This window comes from Bombus flavifrons, chromosome 7 (genome assembly GCF_040668555.2).
Source record: "Bombus flavifrons isolate JBK064 chromosome 7, iyBomFlav1_principal, whole genome shotgun sequence".
NCBI lineage: Eukaryota > Metazoa > Arthropoda > Insecta > Hymenoptera > Apidae > Bombus > Bombus flavifrons.
In genome coordinates, this window is record NC_138448.1 from 6901664 (window position 1) to 6923222 (window position 21559).

Consider the following 21559-nt stretch of genomic DNA (forward strand, 5'->3'; position numbering starts at 1 on the left):
AAGCAGAAAATTATTAAATAATTTCTCGGAATTCAAATTGAACGATACCACTTTTTATGTCAAATTTATTATCTAGGCATGTGATTATTACTGTGATTAGAAATTAATTTTTATATGTTCATTGATCGTAATCAGATGGCACAAATAATCACGGAAATACTTAATAAATAATTCAAGACAAATGATTAAAAATATTTAGATCATTTTTCTCTATTCTTTAATTTATGGGGTGGATCGATATAGCTTCTGAACGACCAAAATAAAAAATCTTTTGTCTACACTAATGTTTTCCATTCCAGATAAGGAAGGAGACAAGAAGAGCCAGAAGATGCTCCAAGAGCTCGAGAATATCGACGACGAGTGCGAAGAAAAGGACATCGACTTTGTAAAAATCTCAGATGAAGGAATCGAGAAAGAATACGATCTTCCTGGTCTACCAGCATTGGCGTTCTACAGACACAAATTCCGTCAGGTTTATTCAGGTGATATGATGCACGAAGAAGCGATTTTAGAGTGGATATTGGAACTTCGAAGTCAGGCACCGGATGTGATCGAGAACGTCGATCGGAAGACGCTACAGGTGCTGATTAACGACGTTGAACATCTCGCTGTATTCTTTTGTAAGTCTGTTATAATGAATACTTTTATATTCTATACATTTTCAACAGATCTTTCTCTATAAATCTTTTATATCTCCACTGATATCGTCAAGTTAGAACGCTTTACTTTCATTAGGATTATTTATTTTCATTCCATACTTTTTATTTACTAAAATAATTCGCATTTAGTTTTATTTAGTTTTCTATGTTTTATATTCAAATTTATTAATAACGTGAATAAGTTTTTGTATTTGTTAATAACAGCATTTATAGCTATATATTATAAAATATAGAAGGCCTAATAAAACTATAATTCATAACATTCTAAAATTAAGAATTATACTTCAAATTGTTATGTTTACTTATGACCCGACAATACTAGTTGATGCTTAATTAGATAAAATTAACAGATTGTAGATAATAGTAATTTAAGAAGTTACATTTCCTAAATTAAAGTATCTTTGAGAAAATAAGATATTTCTTTTAAACAGACGATGATAAATGCGAAATGTGCCCGGAAATACTCGCAGAACTAGAGACCATCGATGATGACACTGACAAACACGGTATACAATTTGTTAAGTCGAACGACGCGAAATTAGCTGCCGAAATTGGCGTCTTCTCGTTCCCCGCGCTCGTTTATTACGAAACTGGGGTGCCCATCATGTACGACGGTAAGTCTCGATTGCTTAATCCTTGGCTTGTTCAATCGCGATTAAGACCCGCACTCCCTTAGTTCGATCGTCTTTGTTTTTTTCTTTCCTTTTTTTTAGTGGTTATTTTTTATATTTCTTTTTGTTTGTTAATATCGTTGAAACAAAGACACGACGAAATTTCTGCTTTACATTCCTCGTAGACATTCCTCTTTGATCTGCATTGTTGTTCTTTCATTGAACTCTCAAGAAAATTTCGATCAATTCTAATTGGATTATATGATGAAAAGTCAGTTTCAGATTTTATTCGTGGCTAAGGTTGAGAAACTAGATCGTGAAAACCCGGTAAATCAATTCTAAGGAAATTGATTCATCGCACAGTAAATATTGTTTTCATTTGAAACAAATTACCAAATACTTGAATATCAGAAAAAGATAGATAGTATAATGATATTTTCTAAAATTTGTACATCTTTTGCCTCAAATAGTTATCCTTAATTATTAATTAAATTAGAATATTCGTTATCAACACTTGGAAATAAAATTAAAAATTGAGAAAATAATAAGGAATTTCTTTTTGGTACTCAAACAATTTTCAAAGTAATATTTGCAATGATACAAACACTTTCGATAAAGATCACGTTAAATTAAAAAAAGTAAAAGGAAGAACAACTAACACTATCCATCCCACAAGGTACCCCGCGACCAAAAACCTGGCGACCCCTTCGAAACTATTTTAACCCCCTGCAACCGAACAAATGAAATCTCGGTACACCAAGTGACTGAGTTGATCCTGATATGCGTGTGTGCCTTTTGTAGGTAATCTTAAGAACGAGGAGAGAGTTCTGGAATGGCTAATCGAACAGAAAAGTAAGGAGATTTCTAGGATGATGATTATTATTACTGGTGTACTGTTCTTTGTGACGTTAATCTCGGTCGTGACCATACCACCGGGCTACGAGTACAATACTCGCGCCGTGGTGATCACCCCGATCACTCTGCCACAATCACAATCCCCATAACCGCGTGTTCAGAAAGAACAACTATGATAATTTACGTTTGCAGTTTCTTTCTACGTGTAATAATAACGCTTGAAGTGCTTAAAGTGTATGGTTTTTTCGATTTTTTTCTTTTAAACCGATCGATATTATTTCGATCAAGGAAAATAGAGGTTATTTATTGATAAAATTAAATTATTAGTTATAAATTGTTAGTTATTATAATTAAAAATTATTAGTCGTTACATACGAACTAATAATTATTATATAGAGATATTTGAGGTTTAATTAAATTTAATTGATGAGTTGTTCTTTAAGCGATAAGGGCTTAAAAGATTGGAAGAGGATCGGCGGTGTATGGACAATGAAACAAAAATTGATTGCTCGGTTTTGAGAAGAACAAGAACGAAAAAAGAAAGATCTCACAAAGCTCGGTGAAAAAGATTTTTTGAAAATGTCGATTCATGATATAGCTTCTAACGCGCGCGCAAGATCGCTCTGACCAACTGACCCGTTCACAATGCATTTAAAAGCCACACCCGTACAATGCGAACTTCCACTTTTTCTCTTGCCTCCACTTTTTACTCTCTGTCTCTTTTTCTATCTTAATGATTATCTTAAGTATCTGTTTTTATGACTCGTTTATTTACTTATTTTATTCGTCACTATTCTCCATTACCACTCCCTTTATCACATAACCAGCATATAGCAATTTATACACATACGCTCCACAGCAATTTAAACATCTGTCTCGGCGAGAGCGCAACTTTTTCGATGAAAACATGGGAACAGAGCGTATAGCTACTATTAATATGTAATATTCAGTATTATAATATATAATATAATATATAATATATAATATGTAATATTCAGAAGAAATAAGAATTAATCAAGCTCTTTTTTGTTTAAAAACTTACGAACACGCGATATCTAACCGTTTTGTGATGCAAGATCTTTCTTTCACCGTGTTTCCATTGAACTGTTTTGTCGTTAATCGATCAATAAATATCTAAGAAAATTTCGAAAGCTGAATAATAACATTCGCTTTGTACTTTCGTGGCTACGTAAATGTAAAGACACTTTCAAGAGAAAATCAATCTTTTATTTTCTTTTCTTTTGATAATTGATGCGATATTAACCTCTAATTTAAAAAAAAGATCGCTAGCGACGAAACAGTGTAAGAAGAAAAGAAAAGAAAAATCGAAGGAACTTCCATGAATGCACACAATGATACACGCGAACATGCAGATTGTTGCCTTCGTTCGTACGAAGTATATTACTACTAAATGTATGTTATGTCGCGATCATCCATGTCGGAAACGATATCGATAACAAATTCGTACGTGTTCGTTGTTATAATACACACGTAAATAACGTGATTCATTTTAAGTCGTTAAACGCATGCAATCCCTTGGACCGAGAGGCCGTATCGATCACAAAAAACGTAGGTACACGCTCATTTCCGGCCGCGCAGAATATTATCGATGGCCCTGTTAATACGCAGGTGATGATGATGATGATGATGATGATAATGATGATGATGATGATGATGATGATGATGATGATGATGATGATGATGATGATGATGATGATGACGATGATGATGATGATAATGATGATGATGATGATGATGATGATGATGACGACGACGACGACGATGATGATGGTGATGATGATGATGACGACGATGACGATGAAGACGAAGACGAAGACGACGACGACGACGATGACGATAACGACGATGATGAAGATGATGATAACGAAGATGAAGAGAAAAATAAGAAATTAGACAAAACTCTGAAGAAAATCTTGAACAAAGGTAAAGGTAGGACGACAACTGAGGAGACCGAAGAGGATTTCACGTGAGAGATCAAAGTGTGACGGGCTTTGCGCTGCGCGATATAAAGAATCACAAAATAAAAAAGCAAATAATAAGCATATACAATGATATCCCTGCAGAAAACAGGACGTAGAGATACATGTATATATTTACCATCTAGAGCGATTCGGGTTGGCCATAACAAATAATCTAAAATGAAAGATTTAATTAATTGAAGACGTGGCCGTCTGCTCGCCGTTTAAGGTCGAGCCAGTGGCCGTAGGGCGTACCTGCATGGAAATTAAAATTCTTCTATTTCTTTATATATTTTTTTTAATTCTTTCGTTCCCTTAACTATATCAGCCTGAATCCTCTCTCCCTCTTATTTTCTGCTCTCCACCGTCTAGAAGTCTTGAATTTCCCTCATTTGCATGCCACCCTTGTGACATCCCTTTTGTCGATGGAGCTACGTGACCAAACACAATGGCCATTTTGAAAATTCTTATCGTACGACTACTGTAACTCGCTGTTTCGTTCGTATATTCATTTGTAATTAGTAGATAGATTACATGCACTTATCGATACGGCTTTCTTCGTTGGTATCAAACTTATATTTTATTTAACTATGTTTCATATTCTTCTTTTTTTTTTTTTTATAGAGGTAAGTAAAGTTGTTGTCGTTGGTTGTTAGAATGATGGTACCGTAGCTCCAGAAGACCTCGATCGCACTTTTACAACCCAACAAATGAAATAACAACAAATTTCTCCAAAGCGAGCCGATGGTTCCTGTTGTAGTTGACAGCTGTCGTCTGCAGCGAGCTCCGAGTCGAAGAGATTCGGACTGGCCTCTGCTTGAAAGAGCGGGGAAATAAAAAAATAACGCGGAAGGGGTTCATTCGGAATATCTCACGACCGATAAATATCGGCGGTGAAGCATGCCAATAATTTCAATGCTCGCGGGATTTCAATAACTTCAAAAACAGAAAACTCCGATTCGCACGTGTAGATACTTAGGAATCGGATAAAAACATACATAGACTAGTTGGAAACTCAACATAGAAACTTTATACGAGTAATTTAAAATTTATAAAAAAAAAGTATTTGGCGATACGATTCAATAAACTCAATATGATTAAAATTCGAATAATTTGAAAATCATACGAGAAACATGTCAAAGTATGTAAAAGTCATCTTTTCTTCCCATTTAGGATTTTATTCTTTTTTATAATTCGATAAAGATTTAAGTGGAGGCTGGTTCACGCTAAAATGGTTGCCATAAAAGAGTCGTCGACTCGCCGCGAGATATTTTCGTCTGTGAGAAATATGCACGTTTGGCTTTTGCTGCGCAATTGGGGTTGGAGTGACACGTTCTCTCTGCACTAGTCACTAATCTCTTTGTTTCTCTCTCTTTATTTTCTCTTCACATCTTCTTCTTTTTTTCTTTAATTTTTCAACCCACCCCATCCGTATTAACTCGTGAAGAGACGAATCAATCAGCCGTAGGCTAGCCAATTTTCTTACCAACTTTTGCTCTCTTTTTTTGCCACACATCTTTGTCTGGAATCAATCTCTCTGTATCTGACTCGTTGTATATTTGCTTACTGCAGGCGACGGCTGTTTCTACATCGGCATGGGAGGTAAAAGCGCGAAACCCAAGATTCCCTCCTATCAGCCCTACCAGTGCTGTCCTGCCAAGGTCGCCCACGGCACAAAAGTCGCCAAAGTCACAAAAGTCGGCCCGGTGACCAAGGACAAGAGCAAAGTGCATGAGAGGTCCGAAAAGCTGGGGCTGCCCGGCCTGAAGCCGATTAACAAGCTCACCGCAAAGGACAGCAGAAAAACTGCCACGGTGTCATCGGGGGTTAGCAAATCGAGCGACCACAAGGCCAAGAAGGGATTCTTCGGAAGCGGTAAATATGTGAACTGGCTGTGGTAATCGCGGAGTTAAATCATTGCCCATACACATCCAGAATCTGATTCAAAGTGACTCAAATCGAATCAACGTTCTTCACGGAAGATTAGATTTTGATTTAATAAAGATGATAATCCATGAGGAATTATTTTGAGGAAGAAAGGGAACATAGCGTGTTCTACGTAATTGGGCAAAACTAGTTTTCCAAGTAAGGTAGAAGATAGAGATACATTTCATGATGCAAGATGAAGTATATCCAATCTGAATGTAGAGGTGTTTCAAGAACTTCAAAGTTACCCCTATTTTTTTTTAATTGAACTGCATATTATTTTATGTACCACGCGAATTTTTGTTCCCTGCAAAAAAATATTAAGTCACTTACGATTTTATATTTTCACTTTGTTAATAAAACAACTAAGTTTGATAAAGAAGCAAATGAAGCTAGGCAGAAAAATTGTGCAAATTGTGAACTATTTCATTATCTTATTAAACAAAAAATTACGAAGTCGTAAAAGACAAGTTTATAATCCGCAACTGTTCAGTTTACTAACGTTATCAGCTAGTAAATTATTGTACCTACAAGTAGACGGTTCTGGTCGTGCATCACCCTAAATTATTTAATTTTATCCCATGAACATCTTTCTACTTTCTATTCCTGAAAGCTACAAGATTGGTCCAGTTGCGTGGAACATCCTGTGTACATTATATGTATTATGAGTGAACTACGAAGCTAAAGGAAATCAGTATCCACGTGGAGAGTGGGCAGTGATTTAATTGGCAACGTAGGAAACACATAGTAGGGGGTATTAGATGATAGAAAAACGAAGTGACAGCCGATCTGTGTGAAGACGGGGGCTGGAAAGAAACGTTGAGTGAGAAAAGGGCCGGCTGACGAAACGTCTTCGTATCTGGAATACAGGTGTGTCGCGCGGTCCATGAAGAAAATCACGAGCCGCAAGTTCTGGACAAGCAAGACGATCCAAGAAACGTGCCTAGGAAAGCCGGTGGGCTGGCTCCTCGGATTCCTCGAATCGTCGGGATAACAGTTTCGCGAGAGTCTCTAGCCTTCTAACACAAGTTCGATCGAACATCTTGTAAACGTTCTAGAGCGTCCGCGCACCGGAGATAATATACGTAACTATTAAAACGATTCAACCGCGACGGAGCTACAATTTACAATCAATTTTTAGAGGATGATCCTAGAAGGATTTTCTAGAAGTTCATTCTGTAACGTGTTTGATTTACAAATGGATCGTTGAGAAATATTTTTTGATTAAATTTGTTTGAGATGTTAGATACGTTTAAATTTTACCGAAGTGATTCGAGAATTACAATTATAGCTCCGTCGAAATATCTACCAGATCCTTTCCTGCTTCCTACTACATTGTGTGTGTCTGTCCAAGAACCTTGTAATCGTTGATCGAATCCGTAATAATAGGAATAAATAAGGGTTGTTCACACGTCGCGACTCGCCGAACTGTATATATACATAGTCGGCTTTGAAGAGACAAAAATGAAAAAAAAAAAAAAAGAAAAAGTAAATGTACCGCGGTAATGAAGAATGTAACTAAACTAGGTAATCTATAAACGAAATTGTACGGGAAAAATATGCCGCGATGAGAAAGGATCGTGAGGATACAGTTTTTCTACGTCTCATTGAGAGTTGGGTCGGGGGTTGTGGCCTGTTGCAGTTGTGGCCGGCCTTCCGTACATCATGAAAGTCTAAAGAACGAGCAGAAGGAGGTGGAGATGAAGGACGAAATTGGATCAGAGAGTAAGAGACAGTAACCGATGAATCGAAGGGAAAAGGAAGATAAAAAGGGAGAAGAAGGGAAGAAGAGAAACTAGAAGAGAAGAAGAGACGAAGATACGGCTGAAGAAATATAGATTGTAAAAAAGAAACGAATGTTTCGTTCGTTGAACAAACTTGTTCCTGAAACATGTTTATCGTCATTTTGATTCGTCATCGATATATCGAAGTATCATCATCATCGACGTAATCATCTGTCTCCCCTACGCTCATCGTCACGAACAAAATATTTTAAAATCTCGTCGCGTATCTATAAATCGGCATCGATCATCGAAAAAATCATGCGCCCTTACCCTCATTTAACATATCTGTAACCCCCGAGACACCCTCCTATATTTTTCACAAAAAGATATAGCCAAACACTCACGTGTAAATTTTTCGTAACTAAACTTTTCGTAAAAACGAAAGCAAAAAGAACTGCGAATATAAATCAGCGAACTCGAACAACATCATCGTCACGCACAATTCTTGATAATAAGCGTTCTTAAATCATATCAAAAAACTCAACAACAAAGCGCACACGCTTCTCGAGAAACATAAGACTTGTTCAGTCTACGAGGCGATTTTTAATAGTCGATTTTTAAAAAGAAAGAAGGAAGGATTTATGTGTATATATAATATACATATATAAATAAGAAATCCACATGCATTTCTCGCGCGAACAGAGAAAATCTCGATGCCCGCGTGCGCGTGAATCAAAGAATGCGTTCTAATCAAATAATGGCCGAAATCGGCCATACACTTCGATCGTCCTGCCATAAATTAGTCTTGCGTATCATTGTTCTATTGTTATATCGTCGCGACGACACGATACCGCTGTCCCATTGCATTTTTGATCGGTAACGCTCGCGGAAGAACGGGGTAGGACTTCTTTTTTCTTGGTCGCGAAACGATCGATCGAACGAACGATCGTCGACGATCGAATGGAAGATGTGGCTGTTCGCTCTTGCCGAACGTTTCGTAGTGTTCTACCTAGATCTCGCGGTATAGGTTGTAGCGACGAACACTTTCTCGTTTCGTTTATTATCTTCTCTCGTTGGTTTTAATCCTGGAACCTGAAGACGCTATAGCGATTATTAATTAATATTGTCGCTAATGCAATTATCGTTCAGTCTTCATTTAATCCTTTCATGATTCACATTGATGGATGAAGATTTATCGCACAATCTCTTTTGAAGGCGTCGTGGTTCGATTCCAGGATTAAAACGAATTATTCTTAATTATATAATTCCTTAATCAATCAGCAGATCTCTCAAGAGTATGTTTATGTCAAGTGCAACGCGAGCGACATAGGTTTGTAGCAACTTGATGATCATGACAATCGTATATTGATCTGGAATAAACGACTGCTTGATCCACCATTCGATTTTTCTTAGTTTCATTTCAGACTCGAGATTAAGCTTGCTCCTTATCTCGTTTCAGATTCTGCGCCTACGCAAGCCTACGCAGTTAGGGTCTGCCAATCGAATTTACAAAATATTCGTGATTTTTCTTTTTCTTTTTTGGGGTCGCATCCCCTATTTTCCTTTCATTCTCGTTCCTTTTCTTTCTTATAATTTACACTCGTACAACATACACGCGCGATACGATATCTCGAGTTTGTACATACGTATCATAAATTTTATTATCATGTCATAAGACATATGGAAATCACCCGGGAAAAGCATGATATGTTTATTTCTGGAGATTTTTTATTGACTGATAACATATTGAATTTTACGATCGTTCTTCGATAAAAGAACAATTGTTTAAAGGTTTAACTTGTCATGTTTTTCACCTGTGGCTTTCATATACCTAATAGTACATCGATACACGATGCTGTTCTTATCCTTAGTGCTACCATGATCGTGGCTGCGACATAAACATACCTTCTTTGAAATATTCCTCAACAGTAAAACGTCGAGGAACACGTGCGTTTCTTGTTACGCCAGCTATCACTAATCGCTTTAATCGCTTACTGGGCCGCACGAGCCAGCACTAAACAATATCAAAATCACAAAAAAAGTATATAAAATAAAATAAACGATAGTAGAAGAAAAATCGAAAAAAAGGAGTAAAAAAGAAACACATCGAGAATTCTTGTTCTTTTTCTCCCCTTTCGAACGGTTCACCGATGGTTCCGAACGAAAGTTAGGAAAAGGAAAAATCGAAAAAAGAAACATGTTCACCTTATTTATTTATTTATTTATTTATACGAATGTTTTATTTGTTGAGTTCTGTATTCACTGTGGTTCTCGTCGGACGTCAAGTCGAAAATGCCGATAATAATCTGTACAAAAGCTACGTTGATACAGAAGTAACATCGCGTGGACACTGTACTTTTATCGTGGTCACCGATCCTCGAGCGCGATAATTAATTAGTAAATGATAATTTACAATGTGAATTTATAACCCGAAAATTAAGAACATAGATAAAAGTATGAGGAATAGAAACGAATAAAAATACATATATATAGGATATATAAATAAAAATTCGAGCAACAGAGATCAAATATATTAATCAATTTCACACGAGAAATTTAGTCAACAGAGAGGAATTATTTGATTATTTTAATCATCGCGCTGCGTCTGTGATCGTGATTATCAAGGCATGGAATTATTTTACTGCTCGTAAAACGTTTTTGCGCACTTTCTGCCGTACGGCATCCTCGTTAATCGCATAAGAGCAACATGTACAATAATAAAACTCGATAATAAATATGTTTCCTAGTACCAATTAGTATCCTTTTGTATTTGCTTTGCCCGTTACTACTGCTAATGATAGACGTAGAATTCCTCCCTTACCTATAATTTCTCCAGAAATAGATTATTAAAAATCGAAAACGTGTCTCGTGAACGTCCAACGAATAAATGAAACTACACTGTTTCATATGTGACACTTGTATAATAGTTTCTCACGTTGTCCCGTTTGTTTCTATTTAGAAGCTTGTCAGAGTATATATGTATATGATGAACTAAAAGCTTGCACTCGACGAACACAATTCACGATACTCCAGCCACACGGTCATCAAATACTCATCGAGGATTTTCAACGTCATCCTTCACAAAAATAAGTGCCAGATAAAAATGCACACTTAAAAAATGTTTATCAAAATTGAAAAATTATCGTCAATAATGAAGGGAAGAATCGTAGAGTCTTTATCATATCTGAATCGTAAAGCGAGCGATCTGAGATTTATCAGTAAACATTCTCTTTTAATTCCGACATCGATCGATGAACTATGTAACGACTTGTACACGAAGGGTAAGTTTCCTTGAACATCTAGAAATCTCCAGAATTTATTTAAAAACGAAGAGAATAGCCATTCCAGATCTTGAATAAAATGAAATCTATAAAAATCTGAGAGTTGGTAGTTTCTTTGACTAATTTTTTTAATTAATTACGTTTGATAATGATGAATAAAAGTTCGATAAAAGATGATAGTACATTCGAGCAACCTTATGATAACTTAGGTAATCTGCTAGACGAGAACGAAGTGCTTGATTGGATGGTGAAGCAGAAGACAGACGAGAGCATCGAAGAGATCGATCGTGACACCCTGAGCAAATATATCGAAACGAAAGAATTCTTGGCTGTCGTTTTCTGTAAGATATTTTTTCTACCAAAAAGATTGCGAAAATGTGCAAAGTCGTAGATTGTTCGCAGTAAGTCACATAATTCGTAAGGCGAATTGTTCGTTTCAAATTTAATCGTTATATGGGGTAAGTAAGAATTATCGTGTAGTCGGTAAAATTAAATGGCCAATCGAACGATCTAAAATCGGTCCAACACCGTAAAAAACACAAGACAAATTTTTTTACATTCGTTTCTTAATTATCCATCCCTCAAATTCTATTAAAATCATAACTTGACACGTTTCAAAAGTTAAATCCATCTTTTAAATGATCGAGTAACAACTTTACATCGTCTCTTCTCTTATCGACCAAATAACATTTCAAATTTAGAAATATTATGAGTAAATTACGTGTGTTTATGCATCTAGATATAGGTAATTCAAATGTGCAAAAATATATAGAAATCGCGTGACAAAAATATACAAAATATTCACAGTAAAGTAAATACACGTCATGGTATTTAAAGAATGAGACAAATCTTTAGTGAAATTTCATTTCCTTATTTCTGTTCATAAAAATATGAATTTGAATAAACATGCATTTAGTGTACAATTTAAAAGTAAATATAAAAATTTACAAAATGCATGTAGTATGCAAAAATATAGAAAATTACTGACCGTGACATTTAGCATTTAAAACGAACTTCTATTTAAGTTCCTCTTCTTTAATTATATTCGCAAAGATAAATTTGCATAAACATGTCCAGTTTACTCGTAAATTTCTCCCATAAGAATGTTAAGGGGTTGATATTACGTCGCCTCGAAACGAAAAAAGAAACATCTCGCTCCCGTAGACAAGGAGGAAGATCCAGAGAGTCCTAGGGTGCTCAGGCACGTCGAGTTGATCGACGACGAAGCTGCTGAGTACGGTATAAAGATAGTAAGAATGAAGGATCGATTGATGGCGAAGAAATATGGCTACCGGAATCCACCCGGTATCACGTACTTCCGCAAGGGCAAGAACATTAATTACGACGGGGACATCGACGACGAGGAGGAAATCCTCGATTGGCTAACCAATCCAGAGAACATGGAGCTCACCGATCATATCGAGAGAATCAATAAGAAGATGTTTCACAAGATACGACAGACCACTGATTATTTGGCTGTGTTCTTCTGTGAGTATCGAATTTAAGGAGAAAGTTCGAAGAATATCTTTTAAATCATATATAATAATAAAATGTTAGAACAAGAATTATAAATCGAATCGAATGTATGTAAAATTGGGATTATGGTGTTTATTCGGTTAAGATGAAGACGAGAACATTTTAATCGATACTTCGATGATATTTAAATTTGATATCGCAAAAGAAATTTCAACCTATTTGGAAACATTTCTATTTTATTTCTTTTTATTTCAACCCTCGTGTGAGCAACCAAATGTTATCGAATAAATTGAGAAGCACGTTCGAAGCTTTAATATTTAAAACATTTGTATAAATTTCGGCATAAAGATATCCAAAGAATGGGGGATGCAGAACGGTTTTGTGACATTTTTACTGAAAAATAGAAAATTGTTAGAAGGTTGCCCACATTTCGGGTTAATACAGTGTGAGAATGGAGGAATTAAAAATCCGGCAGAATAGGTACGATTATTATTAAAAAAAACGAGACTTTCGAGCATATCGAACGCGATGGCGCGCGTATGTTTAGACAGCAACGACTGCAAACAGTGTGGCAGGGTATTGGTGGAAATCGAACACATCGATGACGAAGCAGACAACGCGGGAATAAAGTTCGTGAAGATCGACGACAAGCAACTGGCCAAGCAATATGGCGTCTTCGCATTACCCGCTATATTGTTCTTTAAAATGTCCTCGAAGGAACCAGTCATTTATGCAGGTATATTATAAATTAGCTCGCAAATAAAATGAATCCAAAGTCTATAATTAATTAAATTTTATCTTCGGCCAAAGGCGATCTGTACGACGAAAATCAGATACTGCAATGGTTATTGACACAGAAAGATCCATCCGGAGAGGTAATCGAGGATTTGGAGGGTGAAGAACTTCTGCATTTGATAAGAGAATCGGAATCGTTAGCAGTGTACTTCTGTAAGTCTGACAGTCCTTCAGCTACGGCCAACTGCCAAGCAGGAATGTATCTCTAGCCTGTTGCGTGGCTCTACTATATTTCTAATATTTTTATACTTTTATACTTTATCCCGCTCTTCTTCTATATTTGATTGTAAATATTGTAAATATTATCATTCGGATATTCAGATATTCGTATCCACATTTTGCTTCATCGATAATAATCGATAAAGTCGAGGATCATCTCAGTATAATTCTTTAGTCTCTACAACTTGACCATTAACACTAGAACTACCAAACATGATTGATCCAATGATAATGAGTTCTGGATGTTCTATTTTCACAATTATTAAAAATATGCAAGTGCTCTTAACAGGATTGATGTTGATTTTTCTGTTTTTCTTCTTTTTTTTTTCAATGGACAGCAGTTTTAAAATTCAATACAATTAATGTCAATTTAATGGTAATGTTAATTAATTGTCAATTAACATCATGCTGTCGAGATTGTGTTCTTATTTAATTCTACAGCTAAACATGTATTTTTTGCATCCTATTCATAACTCAAAAAATTCGTTTGACGTATTATTAAAATATTATTTGTCTTAACATACATATATATACACCTTTGGCTGGACCCAACAGGTTCTCCCCATCTTCGGCTACTTTATATTAAAATATTCCTTTTTAGCCACAATGCGATATTAAAATCAAAAAATCAACATAAACGCACTTATCGTGTTTTTCCTGTGATCTATAATTATCTATGTGTGTTATACGTATTATAAAATATCGAAGGTAGTTCTAGTGTTAATACCACACAAGTATACTACTACACATCGAGCGGATTTCCTGTTATCCCATTCTCCTCTTCCCTTCACGCCACGCTATTGATCATATTTCTTCGCTGAAGAGAATAACAACTGACCGCAGCCAGCAACTTGTCTGCGTTATATTAATTCCTGCTCTGGTAGCAACAGCCCAGAATTTCAAAGCAACAAATTCTCGTTCAACTCAGATGAAACGCGACTCGAAACTATACTATGTACATATATACATACATACATTACCGCGAACTTTTGTTACTTTGTACTTGTCTACGGTTTATGCTTAATGTGTCGCAACGATTAACCAGATTTCGTTTTTATTATTCTAAGTTGTCCGTCGTCCTTGTTTTTTGATCTTTCGTTTGATTATATGTTTCGTCACGATCATTGCTACTTGGCCTGTCTTTCTCTTTTTTATTCGTCTTCTTGTCCGTCCATACGCTGTACACGTTGTCTACTAATGCCGCAGGGAACAGAACGCTTTGTGACTTGTGTCAGGCAAAATATCAGCGGAAGCAGAGCCGCCACAAGGAGCGCAGGATCGTCGAACACGAAGCAGCCGAAGAACTCGATGGTACACACGTGAAGACAGACAAAGAGAACAATTGAGTTGCCGACCCGATTTCTTTTTTCTTTACCGTTCTACCAATTTAGAATATGTTGCAGATAGTTCATCCAAGATATTCATGTTCCGTGTGCACTACCCAGAACTCCAGCACCATTCACATACATTTTTGTCCATATTTTTGCAAATACAATTTTGCCAGTGAAATACAACACCGTACATTTTTATCTAATTTCTTTTTTAAAGTGCATGATTTTTTCAGATGGCCACTGTGGTATTTTTTATTCGCAAAAAAAATTTAATTCGTTTAATCGCCAAATAATCTAACCACTGCGTTTTAAACGTACACGTGTATACGAACTTTCATCAACGTCACAATTTTTCCAGGCCAATTTTTTCCCTACATTTTATTACACGTTCGCACTGTCACACAGGTGTACCTGCACGATTAGATAGCATGAGAACATTATAGAAACAGGAGGCAAAAACCACCATAGTTACCATTTAGAGACGACCAGCATGCTAATCATTTTGTTTGTCCGAGTTTTATTAGATTTAGTATACGATCGCGAGCTGAAACCATATGAATCTGTTCATCGTTGTCATTTTTTCATTAGAGCTAGTTTCCCTCCCATAGATAAGGCCCGGAGAACGCTTTTTTAGATGATCCAATCAGTCCAATCGATCGATTCATCTTATCATCATAGATCGCTGTACTTCGAGTAGATATCTCTTCGATCTGTTCGTGAATTTTATAACGATATAGTCTCCCTTTAGATGCCGAAGACTGCGAGCAATGCATGGGGATTCTCGAAGAATTGGAGAACATCGACGATGATTGCGACAGACACGGTATTACGTTCGTGAAGACGCAAGTGAGTATAAAAGTGACTGAATAATTTATTTCTGGATACATAAAATATTTCGTTAGTATAGAAAATATGGAAGAATTTATATTGGAAATACATGTACATAAAATATATGAAATATTTTAGAAATTTGGGCTTCCAGTCGAGATATAAATGGGAAATTTTTATGACATTTTTGTAGGATTACAAGGTGGCAGAAGATTATGGTGTCACGGAATTCCCAGTATTGGTATATTTCGAAAATCAAATACCAAATGTGTTCGAAGGTTCGCTACTTTCTTGTTAATACAACACTACGTTTCTTTGTATTATATCATATTATTTGAGATATTCGTTTGTAAAGGTGATTTAAAAGTGGAAGAAGAGGTTCTGCAATGGTTGATTACCCAGAAAACAGAGGATCGAATAGAATTAATTACCAGAGTAATGTTAGAGACGTCTGTTGAAGAGACTCAATATCTCGCGGTCTATTTCTGTAAGTTCTAGAGTATTTTTTATAATCATTTAAATAATATACGATACAATACATAAAATTAACGTAATATTCATATAGAGCGAAAACAAAATTACAATGTTACGTTGTAGATAAAGTAAACTGCCATATATGCGAGGAGATTTTGGAAGGATTAGAAAAGATCGACGACGAATGCGATGTATTTGGTATTCAATTAGTAAAAATTCAGGATCCTCAGCTGGCCAAACGGTATTCCATCAAAACCTTCCCTGCCTTAGTTTACTTCAGAAATGGCAATCCTCTTTTGTTCGAAGGTCTCTAAAATTTCCCTTGCAACATTATCAGTTCAATTGAACAAAATCGTTTGCATCTTTAAAAATTTACTATTGCATTTACCAGGTGATTTACAAAACGAGGAATCAGTTCTCGAATGGCTGATCGATGACGATAACCGAGAACTAGCGGACGAAATTGAATCTGTGAACGAGAGGATGCTGGAAAGACTTCTCGATGAATCACCATTCTTAGCTGTTTTCTTTTGTAAGTATCACAGAATTTGGTAAGTTTTGACGAAGCTAGTTTCACTTAAATCGGTTAATTTAATCAGACGATGAAGACTGCCCCGAGTGTGACGAAATTATGGAAGCTTTGGAAAAAATCGATGGTGAAGCGGACTTATTCGGTATTGATTTCGTGAAGGTTCTTAGTACGGAAGCCGCAGAGAAATTTGGTATTCTGAACGTTCCATCTCTGGTTTATTTCCGCAAAAAGACGCCCCTCATCTACGATGGCGATCTCACTCAAGAAGACAAGATTCTACAATGGCTAACTTCTCAAGATGTGTTCGAAATTAAAAATGAAATCGAAGAAGTTAACAAGAAGATGCTGGACAAACTGTTAGACGAGAACGAGTTCCTTACTGTCTTTTTCTGTGAGTAGAGAAGGAACATCCTTGTATTAGATGATGTTCGTAATATTCCCAATTTGACTTCTAGATAAAAAAATCATATTAATTATTCTAGATGAACACAATAGTAAAGAGAGCGAAGAAGTAAACGAGAAGTTGGAGAACATCGACGGAGAAACAGACAATTTGGACATCACGTTCGTCAAAATGGCTGATCCAAGATACGCCAGGAAATGGGGCGTTACCAAGCTTCCTGCCATCGTTTATTTCCGCAAAAGATTCCCCAGTATCTATCGAGGTAAAACTCTCTTTTCTATATCAAGAAGAAACTATAAATATTTTCAATTTCCAATCACAGCTTTTCTAAACAATTTTCCCCTAACCAGGTGATCTACACAAAGAACAAGACGTGTTGGATTGGTTGCGCAAGAACAGGTACCGTCAACCGGAACTGAACATCTACATGTATATGCTGATCGCGATCACAGTCCTGTTTGCCATGTACACCGGCTTTTTGTTGTCCTGTTTCCGGTCAGAACCAACGGCGCCCACGCCACATCCGAAACAAGCGTGATAAAAAAAAAGAACGTGATAGGAAAAGAAAGAAAGAAACGAAAGAGTTGAGACTCATGAATTGTTGCTGCTGCGCGAATGTGCGTTGTTGTTGTTGTTGATCCGACTCGCTTTACGTAAGATTGATTAGCGGCCGTTCGTCCGGAACGAACGACTCGTACCAAAGCTCGACGATTCTACGGGGGATGACGATGAAACCTGTCTATGTACTTCTCTTTTTGCTTAGACGATGAACGAACGATTTAAAAGAAATAAATAAATAAAATAAATAACGTATACTTTGCACCGTAATGGGTTCAAGTTGTCCGTGAATTCCGTGAGCGCGTGGTATGCTTGCTCAACGTGGACCAAATCCATCGATTTTCTATAGGAGATTTTAGACCTCTGTCAAATTGAAGAAGGCGCGAACGTGTTGCGAGCGTACACGAGGCAACGTTTCGCGGGAGTTTACTCGACTATAATATTCCAAGCGAATTACCAATTATGTTAGCGTATAAGCTATATACAGTTATACATTATAAGTATACGTTTGCCATAATGTCTCTTAGTTCGCGTGCAAATTACCGTACGGCGACAACGTTGTTTGATATTCTTTTATTGTATTGCTTTGTAACGATAGAGATATTATATTGTATCGTATTCCATTTCACTTTGTATTAACTTTTGCTGACTCGATGATTTTTTGCTGCGTTTTTAGAGTGAATAAAACTGATCGACACATGTGTACACTGTTATTTTGCTGATGTTCATGGAATGTTGCTAGCCAATTCGATCGACAAGCAATCTGTGGTTTCTTTTATTTCTTTCTTTTTCTTTTTTCGTACGTGTTCTTGTAACGTTAACTGTCACCGTCGATTAGCATTGACAGTGGTCTTGTTCTTTGTCTCGAGTGATCACCTTTGGTCCACGTGTAATTAATTGTTCGCGAAGATGATCATCGATAATCCGTACGTCTCTTTGACGATGGATCGCCGTCGATATCTTCTAAATAAAACGAAAGGATAAAGATGTACACGAGACGGGTGAATATTGCCTATCGATGCTCATATAATCAAGGAAAGGCAAACAATGTTAACACGATCATCAGGAATAAAGAGCAAATCCTTGGACCAATTCCAAACTGCTTAAAGTGCTACTTCTGTCTGCCAATTGTACATAATATAATAGTGTGAACGACGCATTATATAAAAAAAGAATACGACGACTCTTTTCCTTTTACTTTATGTTTCATTTTCTTCTTCTTTTTTGTGCTCTTGTTCTTTTTCTGTTCATGAAAATCTGCATCTTATTAATCTTGAAACTCCTTGATCTTAAAGTCACATATTTTTCTGTTTCCAACTTATGGATTTTGATCTAAGAAAGTTTTAAGATTAATTAATTTTCGGAAATTAATTTTTTTTAATATATCTTTGAATTAGCAACTTCTGTAATTAAGGCATATATATATATATATATATATATATATATATATATATATATATATATATATATCTTTGAGAAAAATTGAATTTTTTAAATATAACAGGGATCACATTAATTGTGTCGTTGCGTAAATTAATTGCCCTATAATTATTTAAGCCATTCATGTCAATTATTACAACATATTTACTGTTAATAGTACGAAAAGCAAAGCGCTTTCAAGGTAAATTCAAATTTCAAATTTCCCGCCTGTGCATTAAGTAGCAAGAATTGCGGTTAACTTCAAGCTTAACTTTTCAACAGTTGTGAAGTGATCAACGATCGAGAATTTCTTTACATTGTGGAAGGATGGCGGATACGTAAGTGCTGTTCAAAGTCATAGTAAAATCTAAAAACATCGATAATTAATACCATCCTAACATTTACGAAATATATTATTAATCATTCTTTTGGAGTTCTTTGTTATATTTATATTATAGTTTTTGTTTTTTTGCACAAGAATGAAAAATTATTACTGGAAGCTGACAAGTCATACCGTTGATCAATATAAAACAATTCATATTTCATCATACATATTAAAAGTTATATTAATTCTTTAATGAAACATGAATTGTTATCTTGCATCAAATTAAATATCTATTATAATTATAATAATAGTATAATGATAGTTATATTTCTTAATAGCATAACCTATATTATAGCTTAACCTAACTTGTTATATCCTAAGCTCTATATATCATGCGACTTGTTGAAATTTATGTGAACAAAATATGTAATTTCTAACTTTGGTTAATAATTTTGTATATAGGAAGAAAGAACCTGAGCCCGCAGCAGCTAAAAAGCTGCCGGCAGTGCCGGAATCAGTCCTTAAAAGAAAGAAAACTCGTGAGGCAGTACGAGCTGCACGTCTTCAAATATCGATTAAGGTAGTTTTTGGAACTGTACTTTATTTTTTTATTAAATGAATGCTTTAAATTAGTGGAAATGATTAAATAAATTTTTTAATTTCAGCAACGCGCGAGTCGATATCTGAAAAGGAAACTAATCTTTAAGAATGCAGAAAAATATGTGAAGGAATATAGAATGGAAGAACGAGACCAAATTAGATTGGCAAGACAAGCTAAGACTCATGGCAACTATTACATCTTTAACGAAGCACGTCTGGCATTTGTTATCCGTATTCGGGGGTAAATATAATTCCTAGCACACTGAAGTTATGATTAAAAAATATGTATACTACAGTAATCATTTTATATTATTTTAGTGTGAATCAGGTTTCTCCTAAAGTACGTAAAGTACTTCAGTTGTTCCGCCTGAAACAGATCAATAATGGCGTATTTGTGAAACTTAACAAGGCAACAATTAACATGCTTCGCATCATTGAACCGTATATCACATGGGGCTATCCAAATCTAAAATCAGTCAGAGAATTGATCTATAAAAGGGGATTTGCTAAAATAAACAGGCAACGTATTCCTATTACAAGCAATTCAATTATTGAAAAGAAACTTGGTTAGTATTAGTCTAATTTATTGTTGTCATTAAAAAATTAGTTAAAATTAATTCATTACATTTGACAAGTCCATGGGAGTTGTATTTCTTACTCTATTGCTCCCTTCCATCTTGTCAAAAAATAATAGAATCTTTGAAAAACTTTTTCGTATTTTTTACGTTTAGGTTTGCGACGATTCACACATTTTATAATCACATTAAACAATTCCTTTTTTCAATACTTACTGCGATAGTAATATGGGAAATAAATTATTACAGGTCGCTCTAGTATTATTTGTATAGAAGATTTAATCCATGAAATATTCATGGTTGGACCAAAATTCAAGTTTGCAAGCAATTTCTTATGGCCATTTAAGGTATATACATTTTTGACTGCTCAAATGTCGACTTAGGCATGGTTGTGGAAATATTCATTATTCTATTAACCTCCAACTATGTCGTAAAATAATACGAGTTTCTCTTTATGGAACACATGTAATTTTGCGTTCCTTAGTCAAATTCAAACATTTCATTTAATAATCGTATGTTACATTATTAATCTCAACCTTCCTGCCTTTAGCTCAACACACCTAGTGGTGGATGGCGTAAAAAGACTAACCACTACGTTGAAGGTGGCGATTTCGGTAATCGTGAAGACAAAATCAATGAACTCCTCAGGAGAATGATTTAAATTTATAAAGATCTTGATAAATAAAAGTTTAAATAAAACCTGTTATATCGTGTCATATTTTACCTATTGTCCCCTTTTTGTAAACTTATTTGTGTAATGTACTAACACAACTATAGGTATATGTACTCCTTATCCGTAAATTATTTATCTGATGATTTTTAAATTATATGAAATAACGCGTTAGTACAGAGGATTCCATAATGTGTAAATATATAAATGTGGTTATTATTTATTGCTACAATCGGAAAGTTTTCTCTTTGAGAACGTTAAAACATAAACGCATGCGCTAAAATATATCGAATAATCTGTGATGCTCTATGAGAGATGG

The 21559-nt window shown here is 35.5% G+C and overlaps 2 protein-coding genes across 6 annotated transcripts in view; both read left to right on the forward strand.

Annotated features, from left to right (window-relative positions):
* The window catches only part of hlk (hulk), a 44976-nt gene extending 26128 nt beyond the window's left edge, over positions 1-18848 (forward strand). For 2 of the 5 annotated variants that reach the window (XM_069116355.1, XM_069116350.1), the window contains 16 exons: positions 300-620; positions 1091-1273; positions 2072-2122; positions 11245-11376; positions 12200-12523; positions 13059-13247; positions 13322-13459; positions 14732-14836; positions 15605-15702; positions 15878-15962; positions 16040-16171; positions 16282-16464; positions 16550-16690; positions 16758-17081; positions 17173-17355; positions 17444-18848. In XM_069116355.1, coding sequence (XP_068972456.1) covers positions 300-620; positions 1091-1273; positions 2072-2122; positions 11245-11376; positions 12200-12523; positions 13059-13247; positions 13322-13459; positions 14732-14836; positions 15605-15702; positions 15878-15962; positions 16040-16171; positions 16282-16464; positions 16550-16690; positions 16758-17081; positions 17173-17355; positions 17444-17631 — 2777 coding nt within the window. In that variant the 3' untranslated portion in view covers positions 17632-18848. Of the gene's footprint in view, positions 1-299; positions 621-1090; positions 1274-2071; positions 2123-11244; positions 11377-12199; positions 12524-13058; positions 13248-13321; positions 13500-14731; positions 14837-15602; positions 15703-15877; positions 15963-16039; positions 16172-16281; positions 16465-16549; positions 16691-16757; positions 17082-17172; positions 17356-17443 lie in introns of all 5 variants that reach the window. The other 3 variants (XM_069116352.1, XM_069116351.1, XM_069116354.1) reach the window with 3 other exon arrangements.
* A 494-nt stretch (positions 18849-19342) lies between these two features.
* Positions 19343-21276, forward strand: RpL7 (ribosomal protein L7). The gene is made up of 6 exons (XM_069116371.1): positions 19343-19408; positions 19858-19975; positions 20061-20236; positions 20314-20561; positions 20820-20917; positions 21121-21276. The coding sequence occupies exons 1-6, from the start codon at positions 19398-19400 to the stop codon at positions 21229-21231; spliced, it is 762 nt and encodes a 253-aa protein (XP_068972472.1). The 5' UTR covers positions 19343-19397; the 3' UTR covers positions 21232-21276.
* Positions 21277-21559: the final 283 nt, after the last annotated feature.